Below are 14,081 nucleotides of genomic sequence, written 5' to 3' on the forward strand. Positions count from 1 at the left end.
AGAGCAAAGAAAAGAAAATATTTAACCATCATACTGCATGTATTCTACATACATCTATCATCACTGTCAGAGTCTACGTGTGAGGGGGTGCACACAGACCCACTTAGTAACTCACAGTCCAAAATCAACATAGTAGCTTTTTTTTTTTTTTTTTTTTTAAATATGAGCACTTGTTTCCAGAGTTGCATACACAATTCTTAAAACGGATTATCTCAAAACACATTTACATTCAAAATTAAAGGCAACTCTTTCCTCACTAAGGAGTAAATGATCAGAAAAAAAATGTGATCAGCAATATCACATTAAATCATTTTATTCCCACAGCCTACACAGTAGAGGCCTGGAGGAAAGTCTCAATATAACTATGTCCTTAAGACCAAAACTCAGATGACGCAGAGTGACAGAGGAGACTCAGGAAACAGTTCAGTCTAGAAAAGTGCTATACTTTAATCAAAAAAGGTGCTACACATCACTTAAAGAAAATGTAGATAGCAAGTCTTGTTTTTTCCCCACTGTCATTTATTTCAACTCTTCACGCAGTCATTTATCTCGTGGACAGAGATCTCCTGCTGTGAGTACGCTCATTTGGGGTTTAGCTACGACAACAGAGCAGTTTAGTCTTATGAAAACTAGTATGCTGAAGCCTCTCTGACACACTGTGCTGTACTGCATCAGGGCCTGGGTTGTCAAGTACGTTTGGCTTCAGATGCAACCCTGTTTCTTTCAGAAAATTCTGAGTATTGTGCATGTAGCTTTATTACTCCTCCCAAAATGCAATACAACCGTTGGTGGAATTTAAGGTTGGTGTTACACCCATCAGTGAAGTGAAAGACTATGCTATGGTAAGTATAGAAGACAGCTAATATCTTGCCAGAGCCTGAAAGACCTTTTAAGACCATGCAGATCAGCATCAAAAAGTTACAGAACATGCCTAGGAGTGGAAAGGGGAAAGCAGCCAGGTCTTGTCTGTAGAGTTACATCAGACACCTTTTAAACTGTTAGTATCTTCAAAAGTAACGTGCCATTTAAGACGTTTTAGAAGAAGCCTAAAATACAACAGATGGGCTTGAGTGCTGATAGGAGAAACAGGAGCTTCACAGGGGCTCAGCTGTGTCTTTGGAAGAGCCTTGATGTCAGGCCTGAGCTGCTGTATAGAGCAAATCCCTAAAAAGGCATCAGTTGGTGACTCCTTTTGACAGAATTCAAGTTACAAGCACTAAAGAAGGAGCTTTTCCTCCAGTCTACACATTGGAAAAAGTGCCTTGAAAATAAGAAGCTGAAGTTAAGGCAAGGAGAATAAAAATGCAACAAAGTTAATTATCCAGCCAGAGGAGGGGATAGATAGGGAAATCAGCTTGGATTACCTGATGAAGAATCTATAGGTTTGGTCAAAGAATTCACTGCACCATCTTCCTCATAAGCCAATTTGGGACTAGAAGGTATTGTAGCAGCATCATTCAAGTTTTGATTACAGTTATCAGCAGAGAGACTGTCTGAACTCAGTTTTGTTGACCTGGAATGTACTCCAACGTCAATAAACTCCTCAAAAGTCCATGAATCAGATTTTCCATTAAGATTCTGAATAAGTCCACTTGTATGATCAGCTTCATTAACACCCAACTTCACTGAGTCATCAATAACCATTTCTTTTGCAGGATGGCTGGAAAAAGCAAATGGATACTAGCATTACAATTTCTAGATATTTACTCTTTAGATTCATTACAGGCCAGCTGAATTAGCAGTCTACACAGCTTGCAAAGCAGTGCATATTCTGAAGGGCATCCCTAGATGAGCTCCTCCAGCTGCCACATGGGATCTCCCATCCAAGAGCCAGTGGCGAAGAACGACCCACCAGCATGTAACAACTTTTTACTATACTAATAACTTTCAGGTAAGGTCTGGCTCCAGAAATGATATGAAGAACCAGCAAGTTTAAAGAAGCCCTCCTCTATTAATTTTAGCACTGTGCATTTCTCCTCTTAATTAAAAAAAATAAAAGTTTGCAATGTCATTTCTAAACCTTTAGCATTTAGATGAGCAAATGGAACTAGCATGAGAGGACACGTTTTCCACTATTACATAGGAATAACTATGTTTAAAGAGATAAAATTTGAAATACCAAAAAAAAAATCCCATTAAGGGAGGTTTCTGTGTTTTATCTGCTGTTTCAGCACAACTAGAATTGTTCTAGAACTTCCTGTAGGTTATTCTTCCTTTTCAGTTTCATCCCCCCTTCTCCTTGTTGAACATTTTGTTAATGAAAAGAACTGCTAGCTATTTCAATGGAAAAAGTTTTCAAGTCAATACCATTCTTTACAAGTAACGCTGCGATGTTGCTGGCTATGTGTATCACTTAGCAAAGCCTGTACTGTCAACATGGTGTCATCTAAACAAACAGTTACCCTGAGCTAACTGACTCTGCAAGAACCTGCAAACTGACAGCATGTACATACCATGTGCCCAGAGCAAGCCAGAGAAATACCAGAAAACTAGTGGGGTGCAAAATTTGATCCAGTGCTACATACAGTAGTAAATTGAATTTAAACACAGAGGGATTTCTTGTGTGACAGATAACTGCTTTGACAATAAAACAGCCACCTACACAGACTCACCTGGAATCCTTTAATTCAGTAAAGAGTAGAGATCCGTCACCGCTTTTCAAATCGCTCCCATTCATAAATACTTCACTGGCCTTCAACTCTGACATGTCTTGTTGCTCAAATTCTGTAGAGATCAAGCTATGTGCAGTCTGTAAACAGCCCTCTTTCTGCCCCTTGACTTCCTGGAGTAAGTCAACACCATTTAGTTTTCCTGGAAGTATGAAGGAAAAAACAAAAACAGAGCTTCAGTAACAGATATGCTGTTCTAAATGAATAAAATACAAGTGTCAAAATGACCTATCCTAGCCAAAATTTGATGCACTCTCTTTCTGTAGAGAAATTAATCTAAAGGCAAGCTATAACAACATGATTTTTGTTTTTCACTTTCAAAATACATTTGTAAAAAGAAAACATGCTGCCTGCATTTCATACACAAATCCTTTTGCATTAATAATTCTGAATAGCTTCTATTATAAGGATTATTATATTAATATTATAATATTAATAATATAATATATTAATTACATGTTATGGTATTATTATCATAAGATATATATTATTATAAGGATTATTCTATTATAACTAGCAACTATGTACTCTATTTAAGCAGAGATTGTGACTTTTCTGGAATTTGTGTCTCAGATCATCACAATGCTATAAATTGAGTGACATTTTAACACTGCTAAAACAACACTTGAGACACTGGCAGCGACTTAGATCTCTCACCAAATTTCCTTACCTGATTGATTGGTCTTCTCAAGTCCCAACTCTTCCTCCTCTTCAATGTCTTCTCCCTCGATAACCTCGGAGGAAGACTTCCCTTCATTCTGCAACTGAATTCAGGAAGTGTTATTCATAATTGCTTGCTTATTCACAATTGCTTGCATTTCACAGCATTTCACAAATGGTTCAATCCTAGCTCTCATGCTATTCCAGAGGCTAGCCCAAAGCCCAAGAAGAATGGTTAATTTTTAAAAAAATCATTACCAATCAGTAGGTTTTGGAATTGATCTGCAAGTGGTAATGCCAGATCATATTGTTTCTATATGCCTAGAACAAAAATGCAAAGACATTTGGTCTGAACAAGCAATGCAGAAGAATGTATGCCATGGAAAGCTACTGAACGTTACTCTAGTGTGCCAGAACTTTTACCCTCATATGGAAGCCAGTTTGTTCAAAGATAACAGAGGAACATAGGGTACAAGACAAGGCCTTCTCTGGGAAGGGTCATTCTACAGATCTAAGAAAACAAGTACCTTGGATTCGTTTTGATCCGATTTTCGTGTTCTTTTCATTATTTCTTCAATTCTCTGTTAAAATGGGGAAAATATTTGCAATGACAGAGTTTTATGTTTCAGCATTCTGGTTTAAATGTTCATCCACATAAATTATATATTTAATAAATTTACTACTTTATTCACTGTTGTTAAAGCTCACAAGCCAGAGCTAGCTTTAAAAAAACTACTACTTCTATTTAAATGCACCTGAGACAGTCTGCCTGCTCAGTTTAATACTAACACTTCAACAACTACTTTAGGCTGAGAAACCTTTCTGCTTTCAAAACAGCATACCTTTTTTCTTTCAAGCCTTTCCTGCATATTTTGCTGCATAATTCTCTCCCTTTCCAGCCGCTGTCTTTCAGCCTCTTCTTGAGCTTTTGCTTCAGCTTCTTCTCTCTGAAAACAAAGCAAGGCCAAAAAAATAAAAGGGAAAGAAAAAGAGCATCTTATGCACAACTCAATTCCAAGAGCTAAAAGCAGAGCCATTACAGATTCTGGTTTAAGATAGACAGGAGTGGCAGACAATCGCTATTTAATAGTACCATGCATTGCAGCTAAATGCCAATGATACAGTTACTGAAATGAAATTTATATTACTGTGACATTTAAAAACTGACTTGAAAAGAATTGCAATTCTTTATTACAATTATGCAAATCTTCTGGATGTTGTTTAGCTAGTCAGAGTTCAAACTATACTTCAGGATGAAGTTTTTCTAAGAAGGATAATTTATGAAGTAACAGGACAGCAACTGAATTCTGTATGTTTCAAGGTTAATTTAAAAATCTTGGCAGTGAGGTATACTCTGCAAGATACTCTGTGCTGAGCATCTTCTGTTCCTTCTACACTGGAAAATCTTTTCCACTATGACTGGAAAGAAAATAAAAGCATATGACAATTACTTAGAGTGTCGGCTACACTTAAGCAAGCTTTTAAAGATACGTTCAGAGACACATTTCAATGCTGTCCATAAGATACAACTCTTTAAACATAAATCACTTCATTGTAAAGCTGCCTTGATTTTCAAAATTAATCTCATTTAAAGAAAGTCCACTTTCTTCAAAACAGTTTCCTTCGCTTAGAAAGACGCCTTTGGAAAGGTACACATATATTAGCTGTGGAAGACTATCTAGCAACTGGAAAAGCAGACTTGGAAACACTACCAATCTTTCTTTTTGCTTATCTGGAATCAGAGGAGGCTGGATGACTTTCCAAACAGACCGTTTTCTTATAATACACAGCAGTACAGTGGTAAAGTGGTCTCAGTACAAATACTTTTGTGTGTGCAAAGTAACATGCCAGATGGCTAAAAAAATTTTTTGAAAACTTCCAAAATATCTGCCTCTGTCCCACACTTGAATTCATCAAATGTGGGAAGAAAACACATACAACACTAGGACAAGGAAGAACTGCAAGATATTCTTTAAACCAATCTCCTGTCACGGACAAGATGAACTCTACTTCATATCATTCCTCACAGAGATTTGTCAAAACTGTTCTATGAAAGAAAATAAAAGACAACCCTCTCAAAAACATGTCAGCAGCTTTGTACAAGGAACACAGTTAGAATCGTACAAATAAACAGACCTGCTGTTGAAGCTCTGCAAGTTTTTCCTGCTCTTCTTGTTCTCGACGGATTCTTTCCTCTTCAGCTTGTCTTTGCTGTTCTTCATAAGCCACTCTCTTTTCTTCCTCCTGTTTGCGAAGCTCCTCTTCCCGTCGTGCTTTTTCTTCAACTGCTCTCTTGGCCATTTCTTCTTCTCTGATTCTAGTGTTTCCAAGATACAGATTACTGACTGGACATTTCCTTCTTTAAAAGTGTGCATGCATGTGAGGCAGACTAGGAAAGCAAGAAAGTTTTCAGTTTGTCCATCATAGAATAATTGCATAATGATACTTTCTGGTGTGGAATTACAAATGCCACCATCCAGACCAGTCAAAGGAAAAAGCAGAATAACTTGAAAGAAACTATCTATACACTTAAATGTTCTTGATTAAGACAAGTCCAAAGCCAGCTTTTCCAATAATGGAATGTCAGATTGAGAACTGGATTAAGAGAGAACTATTTAATAAATACCACCTGCATCCAAAACATGAATGAAGCTCTCAATCACTGACAAACAAATTTCGTCAAATTTTCTAAAACAGTTTTTCTTCTATAGTCCTAGTTCCAGAGATATACTAGAGGTGTTTCACTGCAAGATCATGCAGATGTACGCATCAGATCTAATCCAATAAGGGCGTGATGCATTTCTGATCTGTAGCAGACTCTGTTAAAGTTCATGACAACTTAATACCCAGTGAGCAGAGAACAGACAAAATCTGATACTCCATAGTGTACAGAGAAGCTTAGACAGGACCTTATGCAGACTTTACTCTATGGCCTGGAGTAAAGATGGTCAGCACAAAATTGTTATTGTTAACAACTTCTTTGTGATGAACCAAATGTATACTGATTTATTTCTTTGAATTATTTAGCTACTACATTTCTGATCCAGATTTAGGATCACTAAAATGAGATTTAATGTACTCACTTTCTGAATTCATTGAAGTAAAGTTTCATACAGAGAGGCTGAATATTTCAAGACAACAAAACAAATATAAATGGCGTAAAAACACATTTTAGATTTGAAGTAAAAGCAGTACTGGTGACTGTTAGGAAAAGGAAGCAGTGATTTGCACTGTGACCATGCATTACATATATACTGAGGTATAGATTAATGATACACACAGCAATTTGTCCTACCTCAAATTTAATGCTTAGGAAAATGTAAAACTGAAGTGTCCATTTCAACCACACCCACCAAAGAAAACATTTCCTTCTCCTGAACTGTTACCTTTCCTCTTCCTCTCTCTGAATTCTTTCTTGGTCTTCCCGCTCTCTTTGCTCTCGTGCCAGACGTCGTTTCTCTGCCAAGATTTTAGCAGCTTCTTCAGCTGTGGTGGTCCCTGCTACTGCTTTGCTACCTGATTCTGCAACGTTTAAAAGAAAATTGCTGTTAAAAAGACCTAGCAACTTAAAATTAAGAAAGATGTTATAACTGTGAGATTTTTTTCTTGGCCAACCAACCCACTACATTTTTAGATCAGCACTCATCACTCAGTAAGTATACTCAGTGTATAGAGGCCCACAAGAGCCAAAGGGCAGTCCTAAAGAGAAGGTGGCAGCGCACCAACATCTCACTAACACTGATAACAGATCATTTCAACTACAGCATTCCAGCCATGTTTCAGACAATACAGTTTAATGGTATTCTCCAATTACCATGGAACTTAAAGTGTATTTCTAATAAGATATTTTCATTCTAATACAATTAGAAACGCTTAAAAGAAAACTGAAGAAACACTGCTTCAGGAAATATATTTAACTTCCTTCTAATAAAATTGAATGCATTTCAAATAATCACCTATTTAATTTGGCCTTGAAGGCACATACTAATGCCTTCAGCAATATCATATTTTAGCAAAAAATCATTCTCCGGTTTACATAGAGATCAAAACAGCCCCAGCCACCAGGTTAGTAGACATTTATATAGCCCTGCAGTTTTTGTTTGTTCACCCTGCTTGGTGTTATGAACCTCAGAGATGCTATTGTAAATAAATAAATATATTATAAATACAATTATATTTTAAATAAATAAATAAAAATCCCTTGCCACCCAGTTGCTCTCAATATATATGGAAATAACTATGATTTTTATCCCACTCTATAGAATTAACACTGTTCTACCATTACTAGAGGTCATTTGAATATTCACTCTTGGTGTCAGTAGAGCAACAGAACCGTAACATTGGTCAGGATGTGTCTTTCTTCTTTTTAATATCTCACAAATTAGCACATATACGTTTGCTTAAGTTTTAGAAAGCCTTCAAGCCAAGTTAATTTTCATGAACACTGACATCAGGGTTTCATCCGTTATTTTGCTTCCAACCTAAAGAAAAGTCATTCAAAACACAATGCCATCATTAGGCACTTTAATACCTGAAAATCTGTTTAAATCCTGTGGACACGTAATCACTACCTGCAGCTATAGGGCATAATTCACTGAGTACACTCTTATTTGCTGAATCATAGTAGTGCTTTGTGCATAAAAATTGTTCTTGCAGTCCCAGAAAAAGGATTACAGCACTGACAGAGAGCAGTCACATAAAAGTTTTCTGATAGTTAGGTTTACCCAGTGTTGAAACTGAAGCTCCTCCTCAGAATGCACATTGCATCTTATTTGGGCAAAAATACAGCTATGTCGGTACAAACAGGAATCCAACCACGATGCTTCTAAATCTGAGCTCTGCCAAAAGGGAACCTCCTCCACCTCCTCCTCAAGTACGAAAGATCGGCTCCTTGCAGTTGTGAGAACTATTAGCAGAATCTGCCTACTCAAGAGTTGCATGAACTAAGTGTTCTTCTTTCTATATTCTGCAAATTTTTCATTTGAAAGGGGGAGGCAACACTTAATGTTGCCAGTATATAACCCTAAAGAAAATCAAAATGGCTCTCTTCTCCTTTGCCACCCAAATGTCTTGCCAGGTTAAACTAGACACGTTTTACATCAAAGACCATCTTCCATTATGCACTTGCACAGCAACCAGCACAACACCCCCATTTTGACACTACAGGAATCTCAATATCAAAATTGGTTGATTTAACTCTTTCCCCCATCAAAACTGAATCTAAAACAGATAAATTAGTCCTCAGCAAGAAGCCTAACAGCTTTAGGCTTTTCAGGTATAGGTTTTAGGATTATAACATGGTAATAAGAGCTTGAAATACTACGAATATCTGGTATCAAAAATGATAGAAAATTAGTCAAAAAAATATTCAGAATACCACAGATGTGGAAAGAACAGGGGGAGCATAAAAACAAAAAGTATAGGAGACCTCAAGTCTATGAAAGATCTTTCTATTGCATTTTAACTGCTGAAACTTTACTGACAATTCCCATATGGTTACTTCAATAGTGCTTTCATGGCCTTTTGTAGTCTGTTTCCATAGGGCTGGACATGGGACTTCCCAACATGATGGCTAACATGCCTTAACAATATTATTCTACAGTTTTATACTCAGCTCCATTTTCATTGTACTCCCACCTGTCATTATTGTCTCTTTTCTGTCATTTTCATGATAGAAAGGTGAAGAGGGAAACAGGTGAGAGAGCTGTCTCAGAACATTTGTAAAATGCCTCTAAAGGACTAATAGCTGATCTGCCGATCTTACTTAGTTCTAGCCTGTGGTTTAAGAGCAATGAGGTGCTTTTAAGATTCTTGCAGCCATTAGGAATATGGACTGCTCTAAGTAGTTCCTCTCCAGCAGTATTATCCTGCCAGCTAAGTAGAAAGGATGCAGGAAACCTGTAACTTAAGAAGAGGTGGAAGTTGAATCTCCTCCTCTTCTCCCATTAATCAGGACTTTTTTTTAACAAGATGAAAAGAGTACTACACAGATCTACTATGTGAGGAGAAACTGGTGTCAGTTCATTACTGGACTGTTATTTTCTAGCCTGACAACAAGAGCACAAATGTGTTTGTGTTGTACTATTAGTTGGAGACATGGAGGATTCCAGATCATTTCAAGGCAAGTCATGTATTCACAGTTAATCTAGGAATCATATTCCAAAGCCTTCACTATTTAGATAGAAAAGAAGCAAGGCTCCATGATAGTTTATTACCTATCATCATGCATAAGGTGAGAGCTCATGAAGGAGCACTTATGCTTAAAGTTGAAACAAGCCTTTTAACTCTCAAAGAAGCTGCGAAAGGCTGCTGCCAGAAATGACAACTGCTCCGAGTCACTGAAAAATAAGAAAGTGTTTTACTGCAGAACAGTGTATTTTAGTATGAAGACACAAAGAGCAAGACAAAGACTTGATTGCTGTCTGTCAGCAACAGGCAATCAAGCTTAGTTTGAGGGTGAAGAGATGGTATGAAGCCAGAAGTACACAAAGCTGAAATTAGGTTGAACCTACAAGACCTGGAGACTGATTTGCCATATGCCATTGGTGTGCTTTGATTTCAGAAGCTGCCTGAAATATGGTATTGCACCAACCCAGAAGGTAAACTGTCTACACAGATATCCATCATTAGTCCCTTTTCTTCATTATCTATTGCACACACTGTGAAAAGTGAAAGCAACTTTTTTTTTTTTTTTTTAATAAGAGCAAAGATTTTGCCTCTCTTGGCAATATTGCATTGTACCAAGACATTGAAAAAGATAAACCACATCATCTCTAGATTGAAGAACATGGCCACAATTTCCTCATATGTGCCAAAGATGAAGAGCTTCACCCAGCCCCATTACGAACCACTACAAAGATGGCTAGCTTGGAGATTAGCAATTAAATAAAATGGAAACTGATAAACTGGGCTAATGCAGCTCCAGAAATCAGTGCAGACAGGAGACAGGTGAAGCATCCAAGGAACAAGGACAGGTGTTTGTATTCCAGAACTGGAAGATACAGGAATAGGACATGTTATAGAGGTTTCAACCAACTGCTGACACTATTAACAATTGATTATGCCCTCTCTGAGGCATGCAAGACGTTTATCACAATGTGCATCGAGAGATGGACATTCTGACTGCAAAGATGAATGACGTGACACTGAAGACGCATATGCAACTCATTGACATTTGACTACAATATCTGAGCTTCCTTCTACAGGAACATATGCTCAAAGAACTATACCATAAATGAGTTCTTCAGATGACTAACAGTATTTCACATCCAACATCACATAATGTCAGGAAGTGTCTCAAAAATCACAGACAACTGTAGCAGCTGAGGAATGCACAACAGGAACTGTACATGCAGTAACGTGCAGCAAGCATATGTTCCCACTTACCTATTTCTGAAGGATTTTCACCCTCAGTACTGCCCATTGGCTGTAGTATAAACTCCAGAGATCCCACCTTTTCCTCTTAAGTCTCCCCTAAGTCCTTCTCCACAGAGTAATGCCTTCAAGACCTCATCAGAAGGCTCTCCCAGACTCTGTTCTGGAGATGGCACATGGTGTTCTTCCAGTAAGAGGGACAGAGGCTGCGCTTACTTGGCACAATGAAAAGGACTAGGAGACTAACTGTTTATCCAGTATACGGCTCTCCTTAATCTACCACAGTAATTTCTCAGTGTGACACATTCACTGACCACTTTTTCCCTGAGGCAGCATGTTCACTGAAATCCAGACTGAGGCAGCCTTCTAGCTTTGTGAGAACTAGCTTTCAGACAGAGATGTACCAATAGTTGATTTATTCCCACAAGCAAGTTTCTACACAAGCAATTATAAGAACTATTGAATGCATTGAAAGACCTTTGTATAGTTTAACTACTGACTTTGCAAGCCTCAAGCTAACAGATCTCTCAACAACCTGAAGTCCAGAAGGCAAACAGGATTTCTATTTTTCTTAAGGTTATAGTACAACCAATAATATTGAAAGCTCCTGACTTAAGTCTTCAATAACCAAGCTGAATAAACCAACTATTGCACTAAAATCCACCACCACATAAAACTACTATATAAGTATAATCATGTAATTGCTATATAAGCCTTATATAAGCCACCTTATAGCATCCTAATCTCCAGTGGTCTGCCTCATGAATGAATTATTTTATCAGTTCTAGTATATGCTGGAGATCTCTTGAATAAGAGTCTCAGTCATGGAGATGCACTCACCTTCTTTGGTCTTTGTGCTAGCTGCTACTGCATCCCTGTCCAAGGCTGGTGAAGCACCTTGCTCTTGTCCCATTCCTTCTGTGCTCTTTTCCTTTGGTTTGCTCTCTGCTTCACTTTTCTTTTTGGTAATGTTTATAACACCTGGTATGAGAGGTGGACGTTGGATGGGTGCTGGTTTAGAGATCGGAGTAGGAGATGGTGGCCTTTGTTTTGATATACTAGGTGAAGGTGGGCGAGTCTTTTGTCTGCTGAAGTAAAGAATATTTTTCAGGGATATCAGCAAAAAAATCAAATACACAACAGAGGACAGTGGTCTAATTTGTACTATGCACCTTGCTTTTAAAAATAAATACATACACAAATACTGCTGCCTTCCTCATTAACCTTAAACAGAGGATTCTGAAATACCCTGGGCACCTGGGCTCCCTACTAATGGACTAACATCCAAGCAGATCTTTTAGATCAGTTCTGCTTTTAGTCCATGTCAAGGATAAACCTTGTGATTCCAGTCTAAGGAATTCCTACCATAATACAGGTAGATTGACTTATTCAGAAGCTTGCATGCTTCCTATTGGTTTCAGTGCAAAGATTATACAAAAAAACAGGAGTAGTTTTGTCTGCACAAAGGAGACAAAGGCTTAAGTAAGTGCTGCATTCCTCAACGTGCAAAAAAAGAGAAATCAGACCACAAGTGAAATCCTTGTGTATATCAACATGGTGTAGCATAGGTCATCTGAATTCTAACAGCACAGCTTTCTTTGAGACAGGAAGCAGCCTTCATTTTGTTCTGAATAAGCTATTTAACCAGGACACATACCTAACTGTAGAAGGTGATGGAGGACGCTTCACCAAATTAGCAGGAGAAGGGGATCTTCTACGGGCAGACACGGATGGTGAGGGAGGGCGTCTTAACCCAGAACCTGGGGATGGTTTTTCCATCTCTGATTTCTAAGAAGATATGTAATAATAAAATAATGTTCACTCTAGGATACATTAAAGACAGGGTAGCTGCTACCACAACAAACATACAACTCCTCAAAAACATGAACTTCACATTTCCTTTATGTTCCAAAATACAGACCCAGTCATTATGTTACCTAAATGAAACTTCAGGAACCATAAGCAGAAAACAGCTTGCCATTAAGATACCAGAGAGACCAAGGATCATAAAATTTCAATTCTATTTCAATACTATGTTTTTGAAGCACGCACTATCAGACATCTCAATAACAAAGCACACACACAAATCCTGAACTGTTCCAAACCCCCAGATTAATACAAACCTAATTCCTGTGGATTTTGAACAAACCTGGGTTGAATCTGGTGAACTTGCATCAGATGAGGGTACAGAGGGCTTCAATCTGTCGATGCTACGACTGCGCACGGGCACTTTAGGAGTTGGGACTGGGGAACTGATGGAACTGGCTGAAGCTGAACGAGGACAGAGGTGAGATTCTATAAAAGTTAGGAATTTGACAAGACAAAACAAGAACCAAGTGCACAGCATAGGAATAGGAGAAAAGAGGGAAAAAGAGAGAAAGAAAGATTGTGTGTGTTAGAAACCATACAGAGAAACATCACAGGAAGTGCACATTGCAATGGGTCATGGACACAGACACCACCACCACACGATTAGTACTTTGGAAGCAACAGCACTAAGAATAAAACCATTCTGAAAGCAGAGTCTGAAGTAGATAAAAATAAAATGCTTTTCCAAACATTGCCTGATTTTGCAATACACCAGTATTACTTTCATTTCAGTCAAGATGCATCTCATCACAAATACTTCAGAACAGTTTTAATGGCTTAGCATGATTCTTTACAAATTCTTCATTCAAATTTTAAGTACATTCCCCCCATACTCATGGAGGAAAATTTCCTTCTGTTCACAATGTACTTACAAAGCAGAATTACTCTAGGAATCTGAGCATTACTTCACAAACATTTCTTGTGAAATAAGCATTTATGCAACAGTATTTTATTCTACTCTGCCTCTCTAACCCCTTTCTTACTATGTATGTGCACCCTTTATCCACGTTAACAAATCAAAGTTAAGTGGTGTAAAATAAACATATAAGAGAGACGAATCAACTGCTAAACTAAAATAGCTTTTCTACCTTAGGCGTCAATCTCTTCACAAATAATACAATATTGAAAGAAATCATATCTTCTAATTACTACTTTTACTAAAATAATCATAGATGGACAAGCATACATATATGTAAAAATCTACTTCTGAAATGAGACAAGCGAGTTTTCTAGAGTATGAATAAATTGTGACAGATGCCAGCACTTAATTTTGTAACTTTATGGAAAATACATTTTATTTTTATATTTGCAGCGTTTGTGGAAGGAGAACTGTATTCTGTTTGTGCTTAGTTTGTGCTAAAGCACAGGTAGGTTTTTACCAAAAAGAAGAAAGTACTTCTAAGTAAAATGATAAGAATGTAAAAGTTATCTTTAATTCAGCAATAGTGAATAAGTCACATGCTGTCAGTAATGGTGAAAAAGATGGTATTTCCCCACATGACATGATCT

At 37.6% G+C, this 14,081-nt stretch overlaps 1 protein-coding gene across 2 annotated transcripts in view; it reads right to left on the reverse strand.

Moving 5' to 3' along the window:
• The window catches only part of MAP7D3 (MAP7 domain containing 3), a 45,743-nt gene that overhangs the window by 1,498 nt on the left and 30,164 nt on the right, over positions 1 to 14,081 (reverse strand). Inside the window, exons 11-20 of one of the 2 annotated variants that reach the window (XM_032196529.1) lie at positions 12,853 to 12,998; positions 12,361 to 12,491; positions 11,544 to 11,788; positions 6,716 to 6,851; positions 5,466 to 5,646; positions 4,172 to 4,276; positions 3,857 to 3,910; positions 3,340 to 3,433; positions 2,613 to 2,811; positions 1,365 to 1,660 (exon numbers count right to left, since the gene is read on the reverse strand). In XM_032196529.1, the coding sequence (XP_032052420.1) occupies positions 1,365 to 1,660; positions 2,613 to 2,811; positions 3,340 to 3,433; positions 3,857 to 3,910; positions 4,172 to 4,276; positions 5,466 to 5,646; positions 6,716 to 6,851; positions 11,544 to 11,788; positions 12,361 to 12,491; positions 12,853 to 12,998 (1,587 nt within the window). Of the gene's footprint in view, positions 1 to 158; positions 1,661 to 2,612; positions 2,812 to 3,339; positions 3,434 to 3,856; positions 3,911 to 4,171; positions 4,277 to 5,465; positions 5,647 to 6,715; positions 6,852 to 11,543; positions 11,789 to 12,360; positions 12,492 to 12,852; positions 12,999 to 14,081 lie in introns of those variants that run through there. The other variant, XM_032196528.1, reaches the window with a different exon arrangement.

Source organism: Aythya fuligula, chromosome 13, assembly GCF_009819795.1.
Source record: "Aythya fuligula isolate bAytFul2 chromosome 13, bAytFul2.pri, whole genome shotgun sequence".
In the NCBI taxonomy this organism is placed as follows: Eukaryota; Metazoa; Chordata; class Aves; order Anseriformes; family Anatidae; genus Aythya; species Aythya fuligula.